Source organism: Pleuronectes platessa, chromosome 19 (genome assembly GCF_947347685.1).
Source record: "Pleuronectes platessa chromosome 19, fPlePla1.1, whole genome shotgun sequence".
Lineage (NCBI taxonomy): Eukaryota > Metazoa > Chordata > Actinopteri > Pleuronectiformes > Pleuronectidae > Pleuronectes > Pleuronectes platessa.
In genome coordinates, this window is record NC_070644.1 from 10,714,222 (window position 1) to 10,739,907 (window position 25,686).

A 25,686-nucleotide genomic window follows, 5' to 3' on the forward strand; every position below is an offset into this window, starting at 1 on the left:
GATATCTGCAATTGCATAACTGATTCACTGTGAGCGGGGTGCTGCTGCCTTCTCGTTCATATTCCGGGCCCTTGCCTTCATAAACGCTGCATTAACATATCCCGCACATCAACATATGTGTGGTGTGACTTACTAAATCACCATGACTTAATTGTGTCAGGAAAAGCTCACAGTGGTGTCATGTTCCCTTCCTTTATCCCTTCCCTCTGTCCCTGCCTGCTCTGTCATTATTGCGATGCAGAGCTCCTCAGCTGTCAGAGTCAAACCTTTTGTTTATCGGATCGTTTTCAAAACTATTCTCTTCCATCATAAAGAATATGGCTATAATGACACAGCTTCCATTGTGTTCCTACTTGCTGTAGGAAGCAGGTCTTCCCAGAGCAAGACATGTAGCGCAAACACTGCAGGTTTCGTGCCATCACTCCGCACCATGCAATAGCAGAGCTGAGTCAAAGACATCGCGCATGTAACTGTTTGGACACCAAGCCTATTAAACATCCCACTGTGGACAATAATTGAACAATAAATCATGGGTTGCCCAACAGGATGCGATTTCTATTTGCAAGGTTCCCATGTCACTGAAGCCTATACTCTCCCACCAGCTAATGTTTGATCAACCAAATGCAGCGTGCATCCATTCAGCTTCCACCTGTGAATGAAGACACCAGCCACTCGATGTGTCCTGTTGGAGTGACTCCGTGTTTGTTGACTTGCCTAACGGACAAGATCCTGATGCAGCAGGATCAGCAGCGAGAGCTTTGTTTGCTCTCGCACTGAACTCTTGAGTCAATGTGTCTAATTATCTTGGATAGAGAGGTTTGTGTTAGCTCGCTACCTCTGAGCAAACACGGCCTGAACCCAACTCAAACTCGAGGGCGAGCTGTTCTCAGAAAGGTTGCCAGGTATTTTATTTGCCGTACTGTGTTTTCCTGGCTGCACGTGGTGTGTTGTTTTTTTCTGGTATGTGCTGGACTTGTTCGGCAGCATCCAAGATTTGCATGAAAAGCCAATAAATATTGTTTGACAAAGAGAGACTAAATTACAGCATCTTGCAAAAAAAACATGTCATCCCAAACAATTTTTTTTAAAGAAACATAACTCTGAAACTTAGACGCAAAATATCAGAGTATGAACATCTCCTCCGGGATTTCCTATGAATCTCATCGTCAATTGTTTAAGCCTATAAACCTCTTTGAGAATTTGCAAGTTTACGTTAAATTTGTAAGGACAGTACAGACAGTGTTATACAGCATGTCAGGCTACTTCAGCTAAAGTGAAATGAAACATTGCCTTGTGGGTGCATGCGTGTGTTGTGGGTTGCCTGCTCTTATTGCAACGCAGAGATGTAATTTTAAACCCGACATGGGAGTGCCCATAGCGCTTTGCATAATTACACATAGACAACCTATGTGGTAAAAAAAAAAATCTTGCATTTCATCTGAAACCAAATCCACTTACAGTGTGTGTTGTGAAACAGGTTGAGCAATAAGAAGTGAATACGTGTTATTATTGGATAAATAATTAATCACCCTCTCGGTGTCCCATTTCAGTGGTAGCTAATCTATGCTGAAAAAATATGAAGCACATTTCCTCAGGCTCTGTACATAAGCAAAATTTTGAGTTAAATATTTATAATTAATATAAATGTAATCATCGACATTTAGTCATTTCTGTTTGAAAATGTCAATAGACTATTGGTTGATAAACTGGTAATACCTGTATATATCTGTATATCAGATAACTGGTTGCTCTCTTGAGCCGTGCTGAGCTTGGGGGACATCGTTGCCCAACAATATACGACTGGTCCTGGGCCCCCTAAACGGGTTAATCCGGCCATGCTTTTACTCTTGTAGGCACTTGTACTAAAGTATTTTGTCCTGATATTCACTTCTTCCACTTCTGCAGATAACACATAGACTAATAAATGGTTTTTATCCACACCCAGGTGCCTGCAGGTGACCCCTCCAGACACAATGAAATAAAAGTCGAGAGTTATTCCCACGTCAGGCGCTGAGAGGAGATGCGCTCCTTCACCCACATCTCCACAGGAATAACAGTGAGGAAAGGTGCCGTTGCTATGAATACAAACAAACCTCTCTCTCTCTCTCTCACACACACACACTCTCCCTCTCTTTTTTCTCTCCCTCTTTTTTTCTCTCGCTCTCTCTCCCCCCGCACAGCCTCCCCCCCCCCCCCCCCCCCCCCCCCCCCCCACGTGATGTTTTTTCTCGCTGGTTGCCGGGGCGACGTGGGCGTGTCCAGTGCGCAGACTGGTCCATCTCCAGTGATTTAAGGATACCTCTCTCACGCGGATGTCTCAGTTCAGGCTGCCGCTTCCCTGCATGGCAACAGGCGCGAGGGATTCCCCCTCTCCCGGTCCGTCGCCTCTCTGTCTTCCCATTCAAATATTATAATTCAAAGAGAGATACTTCAGCGTTCAAAAGTCCGTGTGTCTGGCGGCGGCTGTCCGGCGCGCCCATCAAGTGCAACATGTCCTGGATCCTGGTTTGAGACGCGGGGGCGCACGGAGCAGCAACTTTTACGCCCGGGGGATATTTAACCACGCAGCCCGCAAGGTGACACCGAGGACGGGACTCCACATCCAGATTCTCACTGATGAGGTGCGGGGACCTGGAGAAACTTTTGTCCGCACACCATGTTTGCACTCAAGGAGCGCGCGCTCTGCTGCGCCAGGATCGCTCCGCTCCACGAGGATTTACCATATTTCTCTATTTTCAATTTCAGGCAACCTCCCAATGACGTCGAGATGGCTTTAGGCGGAACGCTTCTACCCTCCATATCCACGTTCGCCAGCGGCCCCTCCGTCAAGAGCACATCCATAGGAAGTGCCAATTCAGTGAGTATAGCCCCTTTATTTTCGTGCGTAAAAGCGGTGGCGCATCATCCTCCTCAGCCGGTTTGTGGAGCCTGTAGTGGAGCTGTTTTTCCTGTGTTGTTATGTGCACGGTCAGGGCTTGACACATGCACGCTCTGCTGGGGCGTGCACCGGTTTACACAACCTTATCCATTAGGGTTAACGTCTGCAGAGAAAACATCCTGTCGCCCAGTCACAATACGTGGTTGACTGTTGTAAAAGGCTGTCGCAGGACACTCCTGAAGAATTTTCTACACGGTTCGCTTTCAGGACAAGTGTTATTTACCTGCTAGATGCCACTCCTAGTGCTTTACAATGCAGGTTTGTTTGAATACGACAAATCTGTATTCTAAGGAGTGCCAAAGAGACCTACCTCTGTAGCTGAGCTGGCAATATAATCCTCCTATAGAGTATAGATCCAGGTTCCTTCCTCCTTGAAGCAGTAATCTCTCTTTTTTTATCTGATATTTTTAACTGTTTAGAGGAAACGGTGATTTATAAGTAGGAATGACCAACGCCAATGTTATTTCCTTGACTACTGTCTGTGGCTTCTAAAACAATAACAGTAGTTCAGTCATTAACGCCTCTGTAACTTTCCTCTAGAGATGGAAGGAGGAGTTGTCCCATCTTAAGAGACCCAGCGTGCCAACCGGAAGCAACTGCACCGACCCAGACCATCCCACTGCCACCAGCACAACAAGCCCCAGCATGTCCAAGAAAGACATAGAGCTAGACCTGGACTTGGACTATGATTTTATACTGTCCAACTCCATTCTTCAGCAGCAGCAGCAACAGCAACAGCAGCAACAGCAGCAGCAGCAGCAACAGCAGGAGGAGACCATGGCGTGCTCCTCTGGCCAGGCCTCGTCTCCCTCCCCGGGCTCCTTCTCCTCTTCTTACCCTCTCCCCTCCCCTCAGGGCAATTCCAGTGAGCTGCTCTACACCATCCCAGACATCAGTGATGTTTCGCCCTCTGGAGGCTTCGTGGCGGAGCTGATGAGGCCGGAGTTGGACCAGGCGTACCTGCACCCCACTAGCCTCCATGGCAAGTTCGTGGTCAAGACAACATTAGACATGGGAGAGTACACCCAAGGCCTGACCGTGAGCAAGGCCTGCGTCAGCGCCGTGTCAGACCCAACTCCTTCGCGTGTCTCGCCGTCCTTTATATGCCACAGGATAAAGCAGGAGAACCCCGGCAACTGCACCATCTCACAGCCAATTGACCTCCACCTGGGTGGGGTAAACTCTCACGGCAGAGGGGGCCAGCAGCAGCAGCGCCCCAGCCACTTGGACCTACACAGGTTCCCTGGCGGAGGGCGGCCCATGACTGGCGGCAGGTTATCGTCATCCTCATCCGTCTCTCCAGACCATCCTCTGAGCCGGGAGCACCAGGTGTTGGGGCACCCCCACTCTCAGATCCCTCTTGCTCCCCAGGGATACCACCATAGCTCCCCACAGGGCTACACCTCTTACCCTCAGCAATCCTCCATGCAGTACCAAGGTGAGGCCACGTTTCCCTTTTTTACTTTCTGTACATTCTTTTAATCTATTGAGGCTACAGAATTCAGTCATTTAAATGTGATGAAAATGTTAGGATTTCGTTAGAAGAAAAGTGAAAGAAAATGAACAGATACATATAAAGCAGATCAACAGGGACATCTTATACAACCTGAAGGTCTTTAATTTTAACCAATACAACTGCATCCAATGGCATTGGAGAGAACAGCATCTTGTCACCATAAAGACAAGGCCACATAAAGATAATTTGTATTTAATTTTCATTAGATCAGTGTTGCCTTCATTGCTTAAAGACACAAAATATCACTTAAGTGTTTTTCTTGTTGGTTATGCCACTGCTATGCCTTTTTACACAATAGTGCTATGATGTTACAAGCTAATTTGGTTGTTTGAGAAGAAAGCTGCTGTTTTCTAAAGCATCTTTAAGGTGCATTCAGTGAAGTCTCTCATAAATGTAATGTCCTTTCATGAAAGCCCGAAATCCGAAATCCGTGACCTAATTCCACCGTGTTATAACTTCTATAATTTCTCTGTATGATCAGGTAGAATATTGACCTTGTCCGTGACCGTTTGACCCCCACAGACCCCCTCATGATCTCCAGCGGGGACTGCTTGCCGGAGGAACCAAAGCCAAAACGCGGCAGACGCTCCTGGCCGAGGAAGAGAGTCGCCACGCACACGTGTGACTACGTTGGCTGTGGGAAAACATACACAAAGAGCTCCCACCTCAAAGCACACCACCGCACACACACAGGTATGTAACTGCATGTTCACGTTCTGTCATCTATGTTTCTTGTTTTCACATGAAGCTTATATTCTCACAGCTGATGGGGCTTTAATGTAGGAGAGCTCTCTAGCACAGTTTTAATTCATTCGTGCCGCTTTAATTGTCCAGAGCTACATAGTCAAACAACCTTGTCTGTTGCACGGGGGATAGATTGGTGTGTGTGGGGGGGAGTTGTTGAGCAGGTGGAGTGAAACAGGTTGATACTGATCCCTGCTCGAATGCAAACTCCAGGCCAGAGCGGTTTGACCTTTGTGCACGAGCTGCAGGACAGGATGGACCTCTTTTTCCTCCTGGAGGTGGGGAGGGTTGGGCCAGTTTAACCCTCAGGGCCGGCGTTAACCGCTCCATGTGTGTATTGTGTTTCCATCAAAGGGGAGAAGCCTTACCACTGTGACTGGGAGGGCTGCGGCTGGAAGTTTGCACGTTCGGACGAGCTGACGCGCCATTACAGGAAGCACACGGGCCACCGGCCGTTTCAGTGTGCGAAGTGCGACCGGGCCTTCTCGAGGTCAGACCACCTGGCTCTGCATATGAAGAGACACCTATGAGATCCGGTTGGCGGAGCAGACTGGATTGGCGATGGGTGAAGGCTCCTGAAAAACAAAAAACATTGGCACAAACCCAACAGACTCGTGACCTACACTTTTTTTTTAAACCTTAAATTTCCCTCAAGCTATTGTCAAGCAGCAGGACAAGCTGTGGTGTTCACGGCAAAGACCATAACTCGCCTATAACAGCCTAGAATTTCTCACAAGACTGATCCCGTCTTCTCACGTTGTGCCGGTGACTCGACGAGACCTCTCAGCCAGGGTTGTTAAAGCCTACGAAAGGGACCAAACTGGAATTCGTCTTATTTAACCGACAAAACTTGGAAGGACCAGGTGCCAACGACTTTTAACTGGAAATGTATTCTTTAGTCAGGGAAGCCAGAAGCAGCTGACACACGTCATCAGAGGCCTTCTACCAGCAACATGCCATTTATAGGATCAGCTACACACTGTTCTAAATACTGTATTAATAAATACATCTATATTTATATACACATTTCACCTGCAATGCCATTAATTTCAGGTACAATGTTAATTTATACAGAATGGTGCTCAGCGACTCTGGAGAAGGTTTTCTTTAAAGAAAAAAGGTACCAAAGATAAAAGGAAAAATATACAAATAGGTGAAAACTATGAAAAAGTGCCATATTGTTGTTTGTGCGTTTCTCGGAAACCTCTTCCACAATCTGACATAAATCAGGTGAACACTTCACTTTTGAAACGGTGATGGCAATCTTCAATGCACTGCAATTGCAAAGTGCAATAATTTATATGAGACATTCATATTTTTGTATGGAATGAGTAACTCTGAACAAAGATTTTTTTGTTTATAGCCTAAATATGTAATATAATCTTGAATTTTGTACATTTGTAAATAAAATTGCTTTGTTATTGTTTTTGTATTTTACAGTATAGTAAAATAAAAATGTATTTGAAATAAGAAAACAAAGATGGTCTTTATACCCTTATATGAGTCCATGCCATTATTATTCATTTCATTGCAAGGAAAGCAAACAAACATACATATTTACGCCTTGAAATAAACAACATTAGCTGCATAGAAATGCCAGGCATGATAAGTTAGTTTTAGTTTTAGTAATCGTATATTTCCCTGCCTGTGTAATGGAGAAGCATGTTTAAATGGCACCGATAGCTCACAGCCAGCTCACACAGAATATCCCCCTGATAATCACGAGATTGCCGCGGGGCAAACTAACACAATGTTGCCGTTAAAAAAAGATTTTCAGAAAATACACTCCTTCAATGTCCTGTTTCCATGGGTTTCTCTTTCCACCTGTCACCGGGAAGAATGGGGAGGACAACTGAGTTCCCGGCTGACATTCAACGGTGACACCAGATCTGACTGGCACTAAGCTCAGGGAGCACAATATGAATGAAACCTGTGAAGATGCTACAGTGAGATAGTGGCTTGATATGATTCTGCTGAATGATTATTATCACAATGCATCAGTCTTTGCAGGGTATGTGCGTACTGTATTTATCTACATGTATTGAGTTACAGCAAAGTTGTGTGGTTATATTATAATATAGAAATGATGTACATGACGTTCTGCTGTGTGTTTAATGTGCACTTAACAACTGAAAGATCAACTTGGAACCAAAAGAAAGCCAGAGTAATATTAGTTATAGTGTCATTCACATTTCAATATTTGCACATCTTTAAATTATCTTTTAAGATATATATACTACAAACATCGTTAACTTGTACAAAAAAGTTAATCTTTTCTTTTTAAGTTACCGTCCTTCTTGCTTTTTCCTTATACCCTCCTAATTTTATTGAGTGTATGATAGGATAAAGGGTTAGTTCTGAATTCATTTATATATATTTTGACTATAAAGTTTGGTGACATCTATAACTTCATTTATTCAAATTAAAGTAATTGCATGTTTTGCGAGGTGATATACTTTGAAAACAAGCAACTAAATTCATCAAGAATAAAAACCAGCAGAAAGAGAATAATTTACATCCTATTAATAGTAGAAGAGTCAAATGACAGAAGAATTTGTGATTGCAGTGATAATTATATGTGTATATATTTAAACCTTTCACAAATTTATTCAAACGCTGTTAAAGTTTGAGAATTTGACCCAATTTGTGTTATTCAAGTTAACACATCTTCAGGATGGCATACAGAGCTTGGTATTATTGACTTAAGGAAAATGCCATGGTCTATGTTGCCCCCTAGAGGTCAAATCAGTATTAAACACACTCAAGGTTTGTGGTTAATTTCTTAAATCCTTGTGGAACTGCCCTTAAGGTTTGTGAAAAATAATCCAACTTACTGAAAACTGTGGGGTAAGATAACCAAAATATGAGTGTGTGGGTTGGATGACACCAAAGAAATAAAAACATTTCCTAAACACACATTTTCTTAGAGAAAAAAACAATCACTAAATTAGTCGAGTTTCTTTGGTGCATGGTGAACCAAGCACAAACAGTTTACAGTCTATTGTAGGTAATTACTAGAATGGGACCAGTTAGTGATTGTAAAAGCCATTCACTAACACTAAAAGATGTTTAGGGTTAAGTTGTCTTTTGAGACCACATTCAGTTTTCTGCCGTCTGACTCAAACATAGCAAAACAGGCACAGCTTTCATTTATCTTGTAAACTTTATTTCTTTTCTGTAAAAATGACGGTCGCTGCAACTGAACCCCATCACATGTAAACTATACACATGTTTAAATGCCTTCATATATGTGCTGCATTCCAGATGTCAGGACACAGCTCCTGTTGATTAACGTGCAGTTTCAGGGTGCTGAACAGAAAAAAAAGAACCAGTGACGGAAATGTTGTTTGATATCCACAGCTTTAATTTTTTTACATCTCCATTACTCAATTAAAAAAAAAAACGAACAATAGTGCATGGATACCTTTCAGTTGTACCCCGCCTCACTTATGAAACATACTGGCATTGCAAACAATATTGACTTAACTAGTGTTAAAGAAATCAATAGCATGCAGGTGATTTCTGATGCACAGTCACTGTCCCTTAATTGTTCGTCCACTTCAAACTGATCACAAACAACAGCCCGTCATAAGGTGATAATCATCCAGTGTTATTAATAGAAAGTATGGAAGTGGTGAATAAAACTTTTGGAAATGCAAAAGGCTTTGTTGTACACAACAAGTAGAGGAAGAAATAAGGAAATTAAATCGAAGATGAGGATGGCTCTTTCAATCGTCAAAGGTCTGTTGTAAAAGGAAGTTGGCAGCCAAGTCCTCGTTCTTCTCACAAGCAAAGTACGCCTGTATAACAAGTCCTTCTTGAAATCCTAAGGCTTTTAGCTGGAAGTAAAGAGATATGTTGCGAGTTAGACCAAAAATATTTAAATAGGCAAATAACAGTTCATACTAAGTTGGAATAGAGCAAAAGAGAAAAAGGAAAGAGGATTCGAACAGCATCACTTTTACACTTCTTGGACAGATAGAGGTCATATTATGTTCCTGCTCACCCTCTCGATGGCCTCCTTCTCCTGCGGCGTGACCTGAATGTAGCTGGTGTGACTTCCGCCAGGTGAACTAACCCCCATTCCTCCGGTTCCTCCAGATCCACCTCCAGATCCACCTTCTCCAACGACGGGCACAGCATCTGTACTGGGCTCATTCAGCATCTGGATGAATTGCTCTTGGTGGCTGCTGATCTCCTACAGTGCAAATGAGCAGTTGAATCATGACTATGAAGGCATGGAAACTATTCACGTTGCCTGGATCTTATGAGGTTGTTCTCGTCTTTCCCTCAAGACATTCTGGATATAATTTTCACAAGGATAGGACAGACAGGACTCCCCAAAATCATAAGGCCTTTGCATTTCTTCAACAATCTCTAATAATAATCCAATAACAATTTAGGACGAGATCAGTCATCTGTGAGGACTTCACCTGCAACAGCTCAGGGTTTTCTCTGCCGATCTCCTGCAGCAGAGCCGGGAGCAGGGCGGCGTTCTGTTGGATCAGCTGTCGCATCACATGAAACTGGGGCTGACTTCTCAGGAAACTCAGGGGATTGGCTGAGAAGATAAAAGTATGAGTCACATAACAGATAGGCAGCAAGACGCAACAAGACAGACATAGAAAAGTACGAACAGACCCTAAGCACTTGGTCACTGAAGCTGATGGCGTGTGCGGTACAGTGTGGGCCATTTACCTCCAGCACCTGAAGAGCCAGTGTTGGCTGGGACGATAATTCCACCTGTCGATGCAGCTGAGATTCCGCTCACTGGAGGCACCACCGCATCAGAACCGGTCACATTGCCCTGATCTCTGCCCGGGATCCCCTGTCAGAGATTAAAACATTTCACACACACTGAAGAGGCCAGGATCCAACAATTCAGAATTACATGTAGTCCACGAGGCATTTAAACGCACATTGCTTGAACATTGCACAGACACACTTGTTATAGGCACAGGTTCTTACGGTAAGCAGGTACTCCACAGCTCTGTCTGGGTTGTTGAAGCTCGCTCTCAAAGCTGCCACCACCTTCTCCCTCTCGTAGCCCATGAGCATTATCTCGTTCACCATGGCATCATATGACGGGCCAGTTACTAAAGCAACACACACACACACACACACACAAACAAGCACATGTCAGTGGTGGCACCAGAGAGCTACCACAATACGGGTTTGCTCAGGTTTTTTGTGCAGTCCCTTCCTAATTATTATTGACAAAATATAAATGTGGATAATAAATTACTTTACTTTAGAACAAGAAGCTGTCAAACCACGAGAAAAAATAAGTTTAATGTTAAAATATGAATAATCTCAAAACACAAATGCCACAAGGAATTGAATAAAATGTAAAAATATCAGATGCTCCCACATTTTTAAGTAACATAACACAAAGAACACGACTAACATTTGACCCAATGACGTGAGCTGTGTCTATGGCTATAAACAAGATGTAACTGAAAATCTTTAGGACCTTTTTAAAACCACTTAAAATAAAATCTAAATTTAAAACCAAACTTGTCTTAGAAAACACAGCAAAAGTAAATATATGGGTATTTATGTGTGTTATATTCCACACCGTTGATTCATACAATCCCAAGTTAAAAAGGACACAGTGTGGTTTGCTTCATAAGAACTTCCAGAAACTGGCTTCAACCACGAGTACTCGTTGTTCTCAAGCCACTTATCGTTAAACTTGCATTTCCCGTGCTCATAAACTAGTTAGCAGGCTTGTAAGAAAGGCATTAGCTTTCATGAAAGGCATGAACTTAACCAGAATAATGCAAATTACGTGGGATCCCGAGGCGGCGATGGGCCTAAACAATGTAAACCCATCCAGTCTATATTCGAGACAATTTATACCTTTTAAGGCTTTTTATTTGTAAAATTGCATTTAAGAGATTTTAAGATTTCTTAACAATGTGCGGCCACCCTGGTTGAGCAAAAATTGAATAAATAACATGGGAAGATAATTACAGGAGTAAACAAAGATTTATCCCTCTTCTGTGTCCCACAAAAATAAACAACCCACATCACACTGAATATTCACATCAACCAAAATAATTGACAACTAAAGGATTTTCAAAGTTCAGAGCATATGACCATAAGGAATTGTAGGATTATGTTTCGGCTGAGCAGCAGTATCAGACCTTTTATTGATTAGGAAACGTCCATATCCGTGTGCAATGGGGATCAACAAGAAATATTTTGAGGCAGCTAAATATCAGACTCATAACTACACATCTGTCAGCACGAGCACCAATAAAAAGTCTTAGGTTTACAAATGCAGCCTTACCTAGATTTGAAACGGCCTCGTCAAGTAGGTTTGTGTTTGTTGATGCCTCAGAGCTTCTGCAGGAGAAGAAAACAAGAATTTGATTGAAACCTGTAGTGCAAAACTTCTTGAAACATAGAAAAGAGCTGTTTGGTTTCAGACAAACATCGAACGATCTTTACCCGACTGGGGAGGAAGCCGGTTCAGCAGTGGAGGACCGCCTCTCCTCTGGTTTCTCGTCTGCAGAGGGCCGCTCGATCGTGTTTCCAGAGACGGACGATGAGGCGGAAGGTGCTGCGGGAGTTGTGGTGCTGGGAGCTGAAGTGGAAGGCGAGGAAGAAGGCTGAGGGGTGGACGCTGCTGTTTTAGGCTGTAAGAGAACATTTCAAATATGAAAATATGTCATCATTGGGTTACGGGTCATGCAAATGTTGATTTTAGTCTATATAGGGCTATGCACCGTAATTCCAGCAGAGTTCTGGAGAACTTTAAGCCCTGTATCATACATAAGTAATATACACAGAATGAAGATTTGGACAAGAACGTTTTCTATATCTTCAGAATGAGAAAATACTAACAACAGCGGAGCTTAAATACAGCCATTTTGAGGAAAAAGGATTAGTGTAAATTGCTCCTTTCTTTCGGAGTGCAGCTAGAAACAAGGCAATGTGTAAAGATGTTCTGATCTTTGTGGAGTTATGTGCAGTGTGATACAAAGGAGTAAACCAGAGCAGGGGCATGGACTACACTGACCCCACTCAGTGACAGAGCTTCTTGAGTCTTTCTGTTCATGTGAACAAAAACACTTGTTCAACAGACAAACTGCAGCGGCTGATAGTGGGAAGAGAAGGTTACAACCCCTATTCATAGTTCTATAGTAGCCCTACCCATTACATTCAAGGACAATATGAGCTACAAAAATTAAGCATGATTATACAAAATATATTAATTAATACAGAGATGATAAAATCACTTTACAATACAATGATCTGCCATTTAAGGAAAAAAAACTTTTTAGATTTCTGAACCTTTGTCACCATGATGACCACAAAGTTCTTCTCATCGATCTTATACTCCTTGAGGGCCGTGTCATCGTTGAGGATTTTACCTGCGAGGAGACAGAAAAAGGAGTCACAACTCTGTGGGGTTGACCCGCCATGAACTCTGAAACAACACGTGGGGACGTAACAAAAGAGGGTATCATGTTGTATCTTTGAATAGAAGATTTTTTGAGCTGATATGTCGCCTGCTTTTGTCACCACATATGGTTGTTTTTGTTCTATTGCAGGGGCGGGGAACGTTTGGCCTACTGGTCGTTTATATGCAGCCCACAAGACAGTTTGATCTGTCCTGCACCACAATTCATAAATACAAAAGAAACATCTCAAATACAAAAAACAATTCCCCTGACAGAAATGTATATTTTTATGTGATAAAAGAAAATAACACAAAACGGTAGATTAACACCGTTAAGGGTGGTTCCCCTCTAGCTGTATGCCTCTCAGGTCAGAGTCAGGGTGACGCAACACGCATGTAACTGTGTGCCCCATCACTGAGAGGCATCATGGCGATTGTCAAGAAAAGTAAATGCAGAAGGTCATGCTTTCCAAGAGAAATTGACTAAAGATTATTTTGTTGTTGATGTAAAAATACAGACACGGTTATGCAGGTAAGTTTTATGGTTTCAAAGTTAACAGATAAGTAATATCTATGTATGAACACATTCTGCATTAGAATGTGTAGGTGAGGGACAAGATTTAAGGGCTGGAATCCTTCTGGTTTCCATTTCTAGTTTGACCAAGTAGGCTTTGGTTGCTTGCAGGTAAACAGCCCATGATGTGCAGAGCAAAAGAAGCGGAACACATTGACCAAAAATGCATTTATTGTCATGTCTGCATTGATAAACAGATAGATGTTAATAAAGATTAGCCAAAACGTTGCCTTACACCTACAAAAAGTATCTGTGATTGTGTTTTGTGTGAGAAAACTTTCGACTATGTGATAAAAGAAACTAGTCGGACTGTAAACACAGTACAGCCAACGGAACTGTTTTGGCCCTGATATCTACTGTCTACACTAGAAGCCCCAAAATTTTGGCTGTTGCACCAAGATGCCAATTTGTTAACACGGAAAAAACTGTGGGCTGCCTGATTTCCAGCTAATAAGCTGAAACCTCATCCAGGAGGAGAATTTGTGAAGGATCCATGTTGCCACTTTGAGCAGCAGACCAAGTAAAATTGTCGAAAACAAACAGCATGTCATTTTGTCTCAAATAATTGTATCCAATAAAAAAATTGGATATCTGATCTGAAAGCACTGCTTGCTGATGATGGGTTTCGGTAGTATCCAATTTGTTAGTGTTAAACCTCACCGAATGTGGTCCAAGTCCAAAATATTGCCAATTACGCATTTGATACCAAATCCTCTCCTCTCGTCACATCTTTTAAGTCAATATTTGTTTACACATACTAGCATTCATGTTTTTAATCTACAAATGTCACCTCCCCTACATCTCTTGCACTTGTATCAGCACAATCCCGCCTCCAGCCAAACAAATTTATCTTCATGTGACCAAAGAATGTGCTGCCAATATTTATCAGATTTCTCTTCATGTTCCTTGGCATATTTTCATTTAGAATTCTTGGAGGCCATCGATAGCTGCCAACTCTATGCAGTCTCCTTTACACCATCTGATCAGTCATCGAAAAAACATATTTGCAAAGATAAACCCTGAGCCAGAAGCAGTTTCCTGTCTGTTTCCCAAGGGCAGATTTTGTAAATAGCAAATTGTGCATGGCATCATATCCCTATCAGGACAATAATCTGAATAATGAATAATGAATATAACCACAGCAGACAGAGCTAACGTACCAGCATAGATCAGCTTCTGTCCGGCAATGGAAAATATTTCCTTTCCCTTCTCCTGTTCAATCCTCTCTTTTAAAGTCTTCACCTGTTAGAAGATTAAAAAAAATCAGTTTTATACATTAGGACATTGGTGCAGCGCTGGTTACACAACTTTAGAACCAATAAAAAAATAAAAGTACAAAGTGTGCAGAGGGTTAACTACTGGCAGCGTCATAAAACTGCAGTATAAAATATGATACTGACACACTGAAACCCTGTTGAAGCTTTAAACCTGAATCCAAGTTAATAATATGCATCTTTCATGTTTAATGTTGATATCAATGAAAATGAACAGAAAGAAAAATGTGAAAATGAGAAGTTGTATTAATAAACTGCAGTAACCATCAGACCTCAGTAAGTAAAGGTCTTCTATGATCTCAACATTAAGTTTAGTGCTGGTTCACTCTTAGCTAGCATATAATACCTGACTCATTGCATTAAATGGCGTTAATTAAATGCTGCTAACTCGCTAATTTTTATGTTTTTGACAGAAAACGATGGGGAAACGTAACCCTTCACGAACACTAAAGGCTACAGCTAATGCTAACTTAACCTGTCATCTTTTCTTAACCCCATCTGGAGCATGAAGTGGGCTACGGCTAAGTGCTGACGATGCAAACTATTTTCCTGCTCAAGGCATAATAAATAGCGAGGTTCTCTCTCAGGCTCGGCGTCAAACATCAGCCATGGTTCCCGAACAGTTGGAAGATCGAAGAGATTGTTTTTTTTTAACGCAGACTTATCTATGAGTCCATAAAGGGCCATAAACATGAATGACTCGCTTCCAGGACATACCCCGCTCCCACTCCACCCCCTTCCCCACAGACAGATGCATGGTTTCAACTCTTTACCGTCTCCTCCTCGTCGATGTCGATTTTAAACGTCAGCTGCTGGAGGGTTTTCAAAGTTATCAACATCTTGTCCACCGAGTTTGTATCCCCGCGGCTGGTTTCAACGTTGTGGGTCTAACTTGCAGGAGTCTTGTGTGTTTTTGTTGGCTCATTAGAAACTGTCAGCCGCCATGACTTCACGTCTTTCTTCTTCTGCCGCGTGACTCGGTGAGGCTACAGCGCCCCCGCCGGTTCCACTTCAGTATCGCATCTCGTGACACGCAGGAAAGGAGTGTTGTGTTTTTCTTCTATTATAAATGGTTTCATAGGTTTTTAAATCACTGATGCATTAACATTGTCCAAACTTTTTTTCAGTGTGTTTTATATACTGTTGTTTGTTATTATTAAGCACTGCATCATATCGTAAATGCTGATCATATATTTTGTATTCATCTGCTAAATAAATACCAGATTTCAGAGGACGCAAGAAGTCGCAGATATAGAATAGAAACACCAAAGTTAAGTTGAGCGTGGTATTTGTGTAAATAATAATAACAGTAGTGATAATAATTGTATAATTTCTAAATCCACATAACACAAATTCTTTAGAATGGCAGTAAAATAAAATACTAATATACTTTCCTCCATTGTTTTGGAGGAAAGTATCACATTGATCAATACAATCTAGTTTTAATGTCAAATTTACTGCTTTTAAGGTGATTATTATATGCAATTTATATTCATCATTTACTTTTATCAGCTTTCTCACTTTTTAAACTTTGTATAGCATTGGTCAAATTACTATGAAAATCAAATGTATAATAATAATAACAATAATAATCATAGTCACAATTACTCTTACTAACACACTCTGCCCGGAAGCAGACTCCAATTCAGCTGAAGACATGACAGAGCAACAACTCAACCATGCAAGTCAGTGCACTGCAGTACCTTCAGTGTGGCTGTTGGGAATTATTTGACAAATCTGACATCTGGATGCTGCTGAGACTGTAACTGTTTATGAGTCGATTCATCTTTCTTTCCAACTGCCTTACCCTGTCCTTCCTTGTGTGCATGTGTGTGCGTGTGCGTGTGTTTGTGTCATCCAGTTGTGAGCAGTGCCCTCGCCTGCCTCAGCCTGAGCTCACTCTCACCAGGCGTTCCTTATGTGGCTTCTCTCAGCAGCAGCAGTGTCCTCCTTTCCCCTCTCCCCACCGGTGGCTGTGCCTCTTGCTCTCGTCTCCAGGGGTCGTCAGTCTGCCATCGGCCCCCACTGAAGTGGCAAGCCACAGAGATTGCTGTCTGCTCTCAGGTGACTTGGAGATATTTTTAAGTGACGATGTTAGACATGTATAATAAAGACTTAGCCCCTTCTAAAATAGGCAGGAAGAGGAGGAGGAGAAGAAGAAGAAGAAGCGCAGAGGGTGTGTGTGTGAGACGTTCAATAGGAAGACGCCAGAGAGAGAGACCACCCCAAGGGCTGCTTTTATCTTTTTTTAGTGATGCAGTAAGCAAAACAAAGGAGCAGTGACACATGGAAGCATAGCTGACCTAAATGACTTGTGGTATGTAGGGTGTAGGAAGCTCAGCACTTCATGCATGTACACAAAACACAACCTCACCACTGCCATTTGCAGGGTTCGTGGTTCTGGTCAGCAGAACTCTTGCAGGGTGTGTAGAGGAGTAGAGAGAAAGACAGAAGGGTTTGACACAGAGAGAAGGCTGCTGAGATGCCTTCTCAGCCCCGGAGCTATTTCCTGTGGACAAGCTGCCGGCTATTATTGGTTGCTCCAAGGTCTCTGTGGAAAGGTCTCGTATATGTCACAGGGAATTGGAAACATGTTGCAAGAAAGCTAGAAAGGATAACCATGCATGATTAAACCAGTCACTAATTATCACAAGCACAGTCTAGAGCGATACACGGTCACATTGTGCAGCTGCTGAGGCCTTCAGCTAAATACTAACATGTGCATACTTCAAATAAAATACTTCAATGACACAAATTAGTCATACTTGTGAACGTTTCTTATGACAGAAGCTATGAAGGCATTTTCCACAGTAGCCCACTTCTCATTAGGGTTGCCGTGTTTTCCCAACAACAGATGCAGACCTGGTCAGACAGCGTGACTCTCCTATTTGCCGTTACACTTGAAGTTTAAGGGCCTTGACATGCAGGAATCCAATTCCAGCCTCATGTGCACCCCATGCTACAAAGAAAGTGATGTTATCCACTGAGAACATTTGATAACAAGTGGTGGTCAACACGGCAGATGTCAGAGGTGGTGATCCCAAGCAACAGCAACTTCAAGCAACATGAGAAGCATGAAAACTACCATGGGCTTAAGGAGGAGCTAGAGAAGGTTTGGAAAGTGAAGGCAACATCGGTGCCTTTGGTTAACGGAGCACTCGGAGCTCTAACCCCCAAACTGGGAGAGAGGCTGCAGCAGACTCCACGAACAACATCTGGGATCTGTGCCCAGAAGGACAACTAAGATACTGTGCAGAACCCTCAGGCTCCCAAGCTTCTGGTAGAAGAAACACAAGCCTGCCCACATGGGAAGAGTGGGGAATTCAAAAATACAGTATAAAGCTATATATAGTATATTTATAAATTATAATGCACAATTTTACATTGTGACATCATGTAGCACACAATCAAAATCAAATCAACCATTATCTGATAACTTTATTATCAAGTTAAAAAAAGACAATGAATTACAATATTTACAGAATATCCAGAGATAAATGGAATAAAATTGTAAACAATCATTCTAGGCAACATCACAACCCACCATCAGGTAATCAGATTTATATGGGAAGAAAGGCAAGAAGGAGAGATTCTAGTGTCAAACTATGGAGACAACAGTCTGAAAAGAGAAATGCATCAGAAAGAAACTAAACATATATACAAGTATCCAGTGTGTTGTCAGCAGGGGTTTAACTTTGGGTAAACTGGGGGTATCACAGTCTATGGACTGCACACAGTGAGGGATTCATAGCCATGTTCTATTAAAATGATCACAGAACGACAAATAATTTTGGGATGACAGCTTCATTACCCAGACCGAACCAGTTTATGATCTGGTATACGCAGGGTTTTCAAGCTGCCGTACAAAGCTCATTACTAAAACAACATTTTCAAACAGTTTTACTTTCAAAGAGCTACGAGCTGGTCCTGTAAAACAGAAAGAAAGGGTCTTTGAGATTCAGCACCAACTGAACTGGTTTTAAAGGTAATAAACAGGACTGAGGAGCAGATTGTGGCTGCTGCACTCCCTCTTTTTGTTGACAGTGTAGACTTAAGGGTAGGCCTCCTTTGAACGAGCTGATGCCCTCATAGGCCATGGATAAAAGAGACTGGAGCGTCAGATTTGAGATTAGACATGAGCACGCTAGATTTCAGAGGGATCTATAGGTCCACCGTCGACTCAGATGTTGGCCCGAGCACAGAAAAAGTCCAAGCAGCTGAAGAAAATGCTCCCAGAGGAACTCATTTTTTCTCGTCTCTTACGTCACCATGCATTTCTTTTTCAAAATAAAAGCCCTGGCTATTCATTTTCAGAGAACTGCATCATTTTCCTTCATGTGTTTAAATATCCTACAACCACACTTCTCTTCCCATCTGCTCATTCCCATTACAGTACAAAAAAGGAGATATTTTTCATTGTAACCAGACATTGTACAACAGCTTAATAATGTTGGATTGGGGACTCAAAAAGGCCCGGAGGGTTATCTATCATCTTTAAGATTTCTTTTTTTCTCTTTTTTTTAAAGCAAGAACACCTAAAGGGAAAAGAAAAGTATAAGTATCCTTTCTGAAACACCACAGTTCAAACACTTAACGAGTAGTCTTTGTTTTTCTATACATGGCTGCAAACATGTAGTTTACCTGGGTTCCACGCATAGAACTCTAATTCTAAAACTCCATGGCCCAAACCCAGATTTCCCATTTCCATCTAATGCTCAGGAAAGACAATCACAGCAGCAAACGCAGCAGGCTTGGTAAATATTTTGGTACCAAGAACACGACTAGATCAACCGTGCTCCTCTACAAGTTTTAGGCTATCTGTCATTTAAACGTTGCTAATTGGTCATATTGGAATTGGGTATGAATTTGACTTAATTTCTCTTCACTTCTTATAAGGCTTATGGGCGTTCAAGCAGCAAATTCCAGCAAATACAATCTCTGCCTTTTGTCAATATTAACACTAACATGATGACTTTTGTCTCAAAAGAAGTGCACAAGAACGCAAGCTGGGACACTTGTGTCAGTACAGGGTGAGAATTTAAAAGGGGCTTACGCTCGAGGGATTTGACACCTTTCGAAAAGTCAATCATCAACAGTGTCCAAGTGGCACATATACTCAATATATGTGGAAACCAATGATATAATTGGCCTTTTGACCGAGTCAGACTTGTCTTTTCAGTGTAACCTATCACTCGTGGATGAAAAACGTGACCATGTCTGCAGCATCATTACTTTTTTGAGGACAGACTGTGGAAGCAAACATGGCTATACACCTCAACTCATTGTCACATGGATTTTCATTTGGTAAAAGAGAGTTCCAATAAATGTCAATACATCGCATACATTTTTGGAGTAAAACAAATTCAATTCTATTCACTTTCACTGGCATTTCATTTTTCGGAGAAATAGAGCTAATCTCATCTGACATTGGGTGAGAGGAGGGGAACACCATGGACAGGTCGCCAGTGTATCACAGGGCAAATGTCCAGAGACAAACAACCACTCACCCCCACAGTCAATTTAGAGTCTCCAAATCACCTAAGCCGAATCTTTCTGAAGAGTGAGAGGAAGCTGGGATTCGAAACCTCCATGCTGTGATGCGCCAGTGTAAACCACTGCACCACCATGCCGCTTCTTTTCCACTAGATGTACATATATTATCATGTATAATATTTTTCTCCACATTTTCCACGCTTTGATTTGAGTAGATGTTACACCACATTTAGTTGATACAATTAAGTCTGAGCTAACTGATCTGAACAGGTCATAATTTAATAGTGACTCCCATTAGGACGAGTGAAACCAGCTGTTGAGGCCATCAATTGTTGTGGGTTAAATCCAGATTTTTTAAAATATTTTTAGAGAAAGTTAGAGATTATCCTCGTTATCTGACAAAATTTGGGACTGTTTTCTTGAAGCAAATAAAATCATCATGTGGCCATTAGTGGAACTGCATTTTAAGGCACTTGCATGCTGGCTTCAGCACTCAGACATGGTCTGACCCCACACCCAGAGGTATACACCATATGGATCTCAGATCTCTCTCAACCATTAAAAGTCATTAAAGGTTCAGTGTGTAAGATTTAGATGAAAGGACTCTATTGGGCAGAAATTTAATATAAAATAATCCTAGTGATGTTTGTGTGATCATAAAATTGTTTTTTTTTTACCCTAGAATGGGCCCTTTATATTGAAATATTTGTACATTTACATGGGGGGCGGGTCCTCTCTACGGAGGCCGCCATGTTTTTGACAGTAGTTCAAACTGGACAAATGAAGGCTACCTCATGTTTGGAGGGGGCTGCGAGGGTTATCCAGCTGCAACATGACACTTCGCCCCTAGATATCACTAAATTATACACACTGAACCTTTAAAGAAGTGTGGATAAACTAGACGAACTGGATTCTGGCACATCCCCTGACATCCAGTGTTTTGCTCTGAAAAGACAAGGCTAATCTCTGTCTCTTGGTCAAGATGCCACTACTGTTAAAACCTGCGTTTATGCTCCAGGATACCTCATAACGAATACCTCATTCGGCTGCAGTCATGATACAACATATTTCTGTCGTTATTTTGATCCGAAAAGTCTCACATCCGGTAACCTGGATTCACAAACAACATGGTATCGAACAAGGAAAATGATATTTTACAGTATTACCAGTATTTCCAATGTTGAGTTTTAAGTGAAATTACTAGACAAAAACATACTAAAGGTGCCACAGGCTGAAGGCTTATACGCAGTATAATATTAAGGGACCGAAAATATAGCAATTTGCTACAAACATCAGGGGAAAGTGTCGATCATTTTACGAATGAATAAAGCATTTTGCTAAAATAGATAAGGTGCGACTCTTCCTCAAGGAATACTTCTACACAATTAACACAAGGCTAAGATGAAATAAGTTTAACATTTTCAACAAGAAACAAAGACAGTGGGGCCACGGCTGTAAATGCTTTCGTCGTCTTGTTTGTTTCTTCTAGGTCAATTTACAGTAACCCCGTTTTGGATGGGCAGGGGGGAGTGTAAAAGGTGCTTTCAATAATAAAATGCTTAAATTTAGTTTTATCATTTTTGACAAAGTTATTTATAAATAGCTTGATTTGTATCTAGGTGGGATCGTTCACTGTAGATTTGACCAGAATGTCAGCAATAAAGAGTTCTGTTCACTATTGGTTACCAATATATTAAGATCTGTCCTAGGGGACCGCTCATTTAAAGAGCTCAGTCATTTTAATGCAGCACAACCTAATACGTATATATGTAACGTCTAAGATCTAATAATGTTCCAACTCATAGGAAGTCACTTTTTTTTCCGTTTCAATCTTTTTTTTGTTTCCTCAGTGTTGATCCTACCCAACGTTATCATTTTCTAGAACAATATCCCAAGAGGCCACAATCTGTTCAAGCAAACTGTTGATCCTTTTTGGTGTCAAGCATTTCATTGTCTTCCATAAACAGGCTTTGACTTCTCAGTGACAGATCACCAGGGTTTCCTTCCTCTGTTCTGTTGCCGGAAAGGTCCAGTCCTGTGTCCACCAGGACAGAGGAGCCAGTGGAAGATGAAGCGGAGGCCTCTATTGCTGAGGTGGCGCTGGTGTCCATCTGACTGTTAACCGTCCTAAAAATACACAGAGGAAAAATAAGTTTGCATAGCTCACAGAAACATCAATGTGAGAGGAAGGACGACATAAGTGTTAACAAAAGTGAAGCCAAATCATCTTGTTCGCCCTCTAAAGGCTGGCTGCAGTATATATATATATATATATATATATATATTTTTTTTTTTTTCAAAGATGATTTCTGTTGCGCAGATTTCATATGATGTCACCAGTCATAGATGGCAGCACCCATATCCAAGATATTTTGGCTTCAGTTTTGCACAGTGGGAGGAACGGGACATGCGTCATCCATCTGTATTTACAGTGATTGGTAAAGATATGAATAAAATGACAGAGATGGCGGAATTTTAAATACAATAATAAAATAAGATTAAGAGTCTACAGCCATGCTCGTGAATGACTAGTACCAAGCTGTACAGTAGTGCTTTGAGCTCAATGTGCCAACATAGTCACAATGTTTACATGTAATGACGCTAACCATGGACACCACGTTAAAATGATTAGTTTGTTATAATCTTCAGGCTTAAAGGGGACATATTATGCCCATTTTACCACAGTTGATATGGTTCCTTGGGGTCTTAATGAAATGTCTGTAACATAATTTGGTCAAAATACCACAAGGATAATTTTAAGGGTTAGGGTTAGCCCGGTGGAGCCCGGCTAGCGTTAGCTCGCTCGTCCAAGGCTATGTAGCGAGACTCCCTACATGGGCATGGTGTGACTATGACGTTTATTTCGGTCGTAATCCCATTCGATGCACACTAGCGTATCGTTTCTGAAATAGAGGAACCACAACAAATCGCGGGAGTTGTTTTTATGCAGAGTTTTTGGGACGGTAGACATGCCAGATACCCAAATGAACGTGTAGAAGCACTACAAAAGTGGAATTTTCATAATATGTCCCCTTTAATAAATAGCACTAAAAACAAAGCACAGTTGAAACTGATCAGACAGAGGCTGGTTTAGCAGATATTTGGTTGATATTCAAATTCTGAACAAATTCAAAACTTGACCCAAAGTTGTTAACCTGTGCCAAGTCTAATGGCAATCCAACACACAGCGCTCACCCAAACAGAGCAGAGAGACAGAGAAAAAAGAAATGAGGAAATATACTAACATGCCATGTCGAAGGACGTGTCGTTCCCACTCGAGGCTGTCGGTGAAACAACGGCCACAGAACTCGCAGGGAAGACGCTTCTCTACACCGCTCGGCCCACAGCTGCTGCTGCTGCTGCTGGAGGGAGAGGCAAGGACGTCTGGGAAACAGAGTTTGAATGATTGGTTAGTCTCACTTGTTTATTTCCTATTCATACAGTACTTGAAAAAAAAAGAAATATGTATGGGTACATTTGATTCATTATGATGTAATTATAAGTAATACACAAATCACAAAGTTAAATTAAAAAATCAATGCGGGTCATCCATCTTTACATACAGTCTATGGTAAATATCAGTAGCTGCTAGTGACAGAAAGGTGCTCTCACTTGATAATAAAAATCAACAATGTTGGTTTTATTTTGTCGTTTCAGATTTTTTTCTTCTTAAATAAAATGGTACAACTTTGTTTACAGAAGGTTCCTGGAAATGATCTGTGTCTGTATGAGTGAATAGTAACTGAAATAATATCTATAGAAGATTTGCACTGATGGTCTTTTGTATTTACCTTGTAGGGCAGTCCTTTCTTCCTCCACCCCCTTAATGTCCTCTTCTTCCTCTTCCTCCTCCTCCTCCTCTTCCTCTTTGATGTCGTCCTCCATCTCTTCATCATCCATCACTCTCTGCTCAGACATCAAGTTTTCCATAATCTCCAATCCTTCGTCGTCATAAAGCTCGTCCTCCTCCTCTGCAGCCAAGTCTCCGTCTACGACCATATGCATCATATCTCTCTCCTCTTCCTCCTCCGCGCTGCTCCCTTGTTCCTTTATCATCTCCAGCTGGTCCAGGTTGACGCGGCCCATCAGCTCAAAGTTGCGGATAACCTGATCATAAACAGCAGGTCATTTATCAGTTTGGTGCAGTGGGATTGGAGCCATGTTGTCTTTGAGAACTCGCTTTCATTTCATTTGGGGTTTTTTCTTTTCTAATGCAGCTTGCTAAAGAATTAAAAATAATTGAGTGAGAGGGCCAGTCTCTTGTCACCGGTCAAAAATGTTCGTGTGAATAAAGCCTTTGCAGATCGCCTTTAATAAAAATCTACTTTAAAAAATGAGTTTCTCTCAAAAAAGATGTGTATTGTATATTGAGGTGATGCGTGCATCAGAACGACCTGAAATTATTAACACCAACATAAATGGAAGGTTTGTTTCCATATCTTGCTCCTCTGATTGGTCAAGCCCATCAATAAATCATTACAACTCTCATGCCACGAATAAGCTCTTTCCCTCTATCTCCATCATTCTTCCTTTTAAAAGCATATACTCAGGCTCCCAGGGTCCACATCAGCTATTTAATTGTCCACGATGGAGCCATACATTCATCATATTCCAATGGCAAGAAAATAAAAGGATTTTACTGCCTCGTGTGCAATTAAAGCTCACAACTTGCTGAGTGGCTGAAGAAGTTGTTAAATGATTGCCGTGTGTATGGATGATGAATGATTCAAGGCTTATAAATTATGGCCTGGCTCCTTGAAGTTAACGGTCATGCTCAAGGCCGATTAGAAATATCTACAGGCTGCTGAGGTTTGACCTTCATCTACCAAACATCTTTACAAAATGATGATATCAATGAGGACGGTGCTGAAAACCGAATTTGAAAGTGTCAAGCAAAATATAATAAGAACGATTCAGGGAATGCATTACTACAAAATGCTTTCTTTTCTCCTTTGTCTGTCAATTTTGTTTTTTTTTCTTACAATCTCCATCTATTTTGCAAAGCTCCTGACCCTCTGAAGTCTTTTCTTCCCTGGATGTAATGGGAATATACCGACGCTTGAACAATCTGATATTTTTCCACCCACTCCTCCTATTCTGTTGCATCACTCCATTGATATTTTGTTATCTTTTTACACGTCAAGGTGAAGCGCAGAGGTCAATTTTGGAGTTATTGGTTTGTGTGTCTTGAAGAGGACAGAAGTCTAATGTAAAAGTGAGACAGGGCTGAGCAGAGGTGTTATTTGGTCAAATTAAATACGGAGTAAAGTTTATATCCTCTCATTCTCGTGACTGAACTTTATGGTCCATTGTAATTGGATACTCCTAATGATTTCCCCCCTAATAAAGTTTTATGACACGTGTTAAAAAAATACAAATACCACACACACACAAAAATTAAATGTTGTGCAGCAATCAACTCATTAATGTGGTTTTCTCTGCCTAATTTTAAAGCGCTCTGATTAGGATGTTAATGGGGAGGTGGAGTTACTGGGTGTAGCTTATTTACATTTCACTGATATCAATGTACTTCAAAGAAAGGAAGTATCCATGGATGATGAGGTTTCATGTGATTATAAAAACTTTGACACTGCTATCCATGTAGGTTTGTTGGAAACAGACGAAATTCATTTGACTCAGCTGATTACATCATTAAATGATCTGTGTGTCTTGGATTATTTAAGTGTTCGGTATAAATTACTTATTTACAATGTCGTGATTGGCAGCTGAGACTCA

The 25,686-nt window shown here is 41.5% G+C and overlaps 3 protein-coding genes across 6 annotated transcripts in view; 1 reads left to right on the forward strand and 2 right to left on the reverse strand.

The window, feature by feature from the left end:
- The first annotated feature begins 2,305 nt into the window (after positions 1–2,305).
- klf4 (Kruppel-like factor 4) lies at positions 2,306–6,677 on the forward strand. Its single transcript, XM_053411882.1, has 5 exons — positions 2,306–2,621; positions 2,746–2,857; positions 3,479–4,376; positions 4,977–5,147; positions 5,553–6,677. The coding sequence occupies exons 1-5, from the start codon at positions 2,617–2,619 to the stop codon at positions 5,726–5,728; spliced, it is 1,362 nt and encodes a 453-aa protein (XP_053267857.1). The 5' UTR covers positions 2,306–2,616; the 3' UTR covers positions 5,729–6,677.
- A 1,665-nt stretch (positions 6,678–8,342) lies between these two features.
- On the reverse strand, positions 8,343–15,445 carry rad23b (RAD23 homolog B, nucleotide excision repair protein). Its single transcript, XM_053411733.1, has 10 exons — positions 15,231–15,445; positions 14,344–14,425; positions 12,501–12,580; positions 11,655–11,842; positions 11,494–11,549; positions 10,167–10,294; positions 9,897–10,026; positions 9,632–9,759; positions 9,205–9,396; positions 8,343–9,037 (listed from the first exon to the last, which is right to left on the reverse strand). Exons 1-10 carry the CDS (start codon positions 15,294–15,296, stop codon positions 8,927–8,929), a joined length of 1,161 nt encoding a protein of 386 aa, XP_053267708.1. The 5' UTR covers positions 15,297–15,445; the 3' UTR covers positions 8,343–8,926.
- A 2,432-nt stretch (positions 15,446–17,877) lies between these two features.
- The window catches only part of znf462 (zinc finger protein 462), a 46,434-nt gene continuing 38,625 nt past the window's right edge, over positions 17,878–25,686 (reverse strand). For all 4 annotated transcript variants that reach the window (XM_053410731.1, XM_053410727.1, XM_053410730.1 and 1 more), the window contains exons 11-13: positions 23,742–24,057; positions 23,196–23,334; positions 17,878–22,077 (exon numbers count right to left, since the gene is read on the reverse strand). In XM_053410731.1, coding sequence (XP_053266706.1) covers positions 21,861–22,077; positions 23,196–23,334; positions 23,742–24,057 — 672 coding nt within the window. In that variant the 3' untranslated portion in view covers positions 17,878–21,860. The remainder of the gene's footprint in view (positions 22,078–23,195; positions 23,335–23,741; positions 24,058–25,686) is intronic.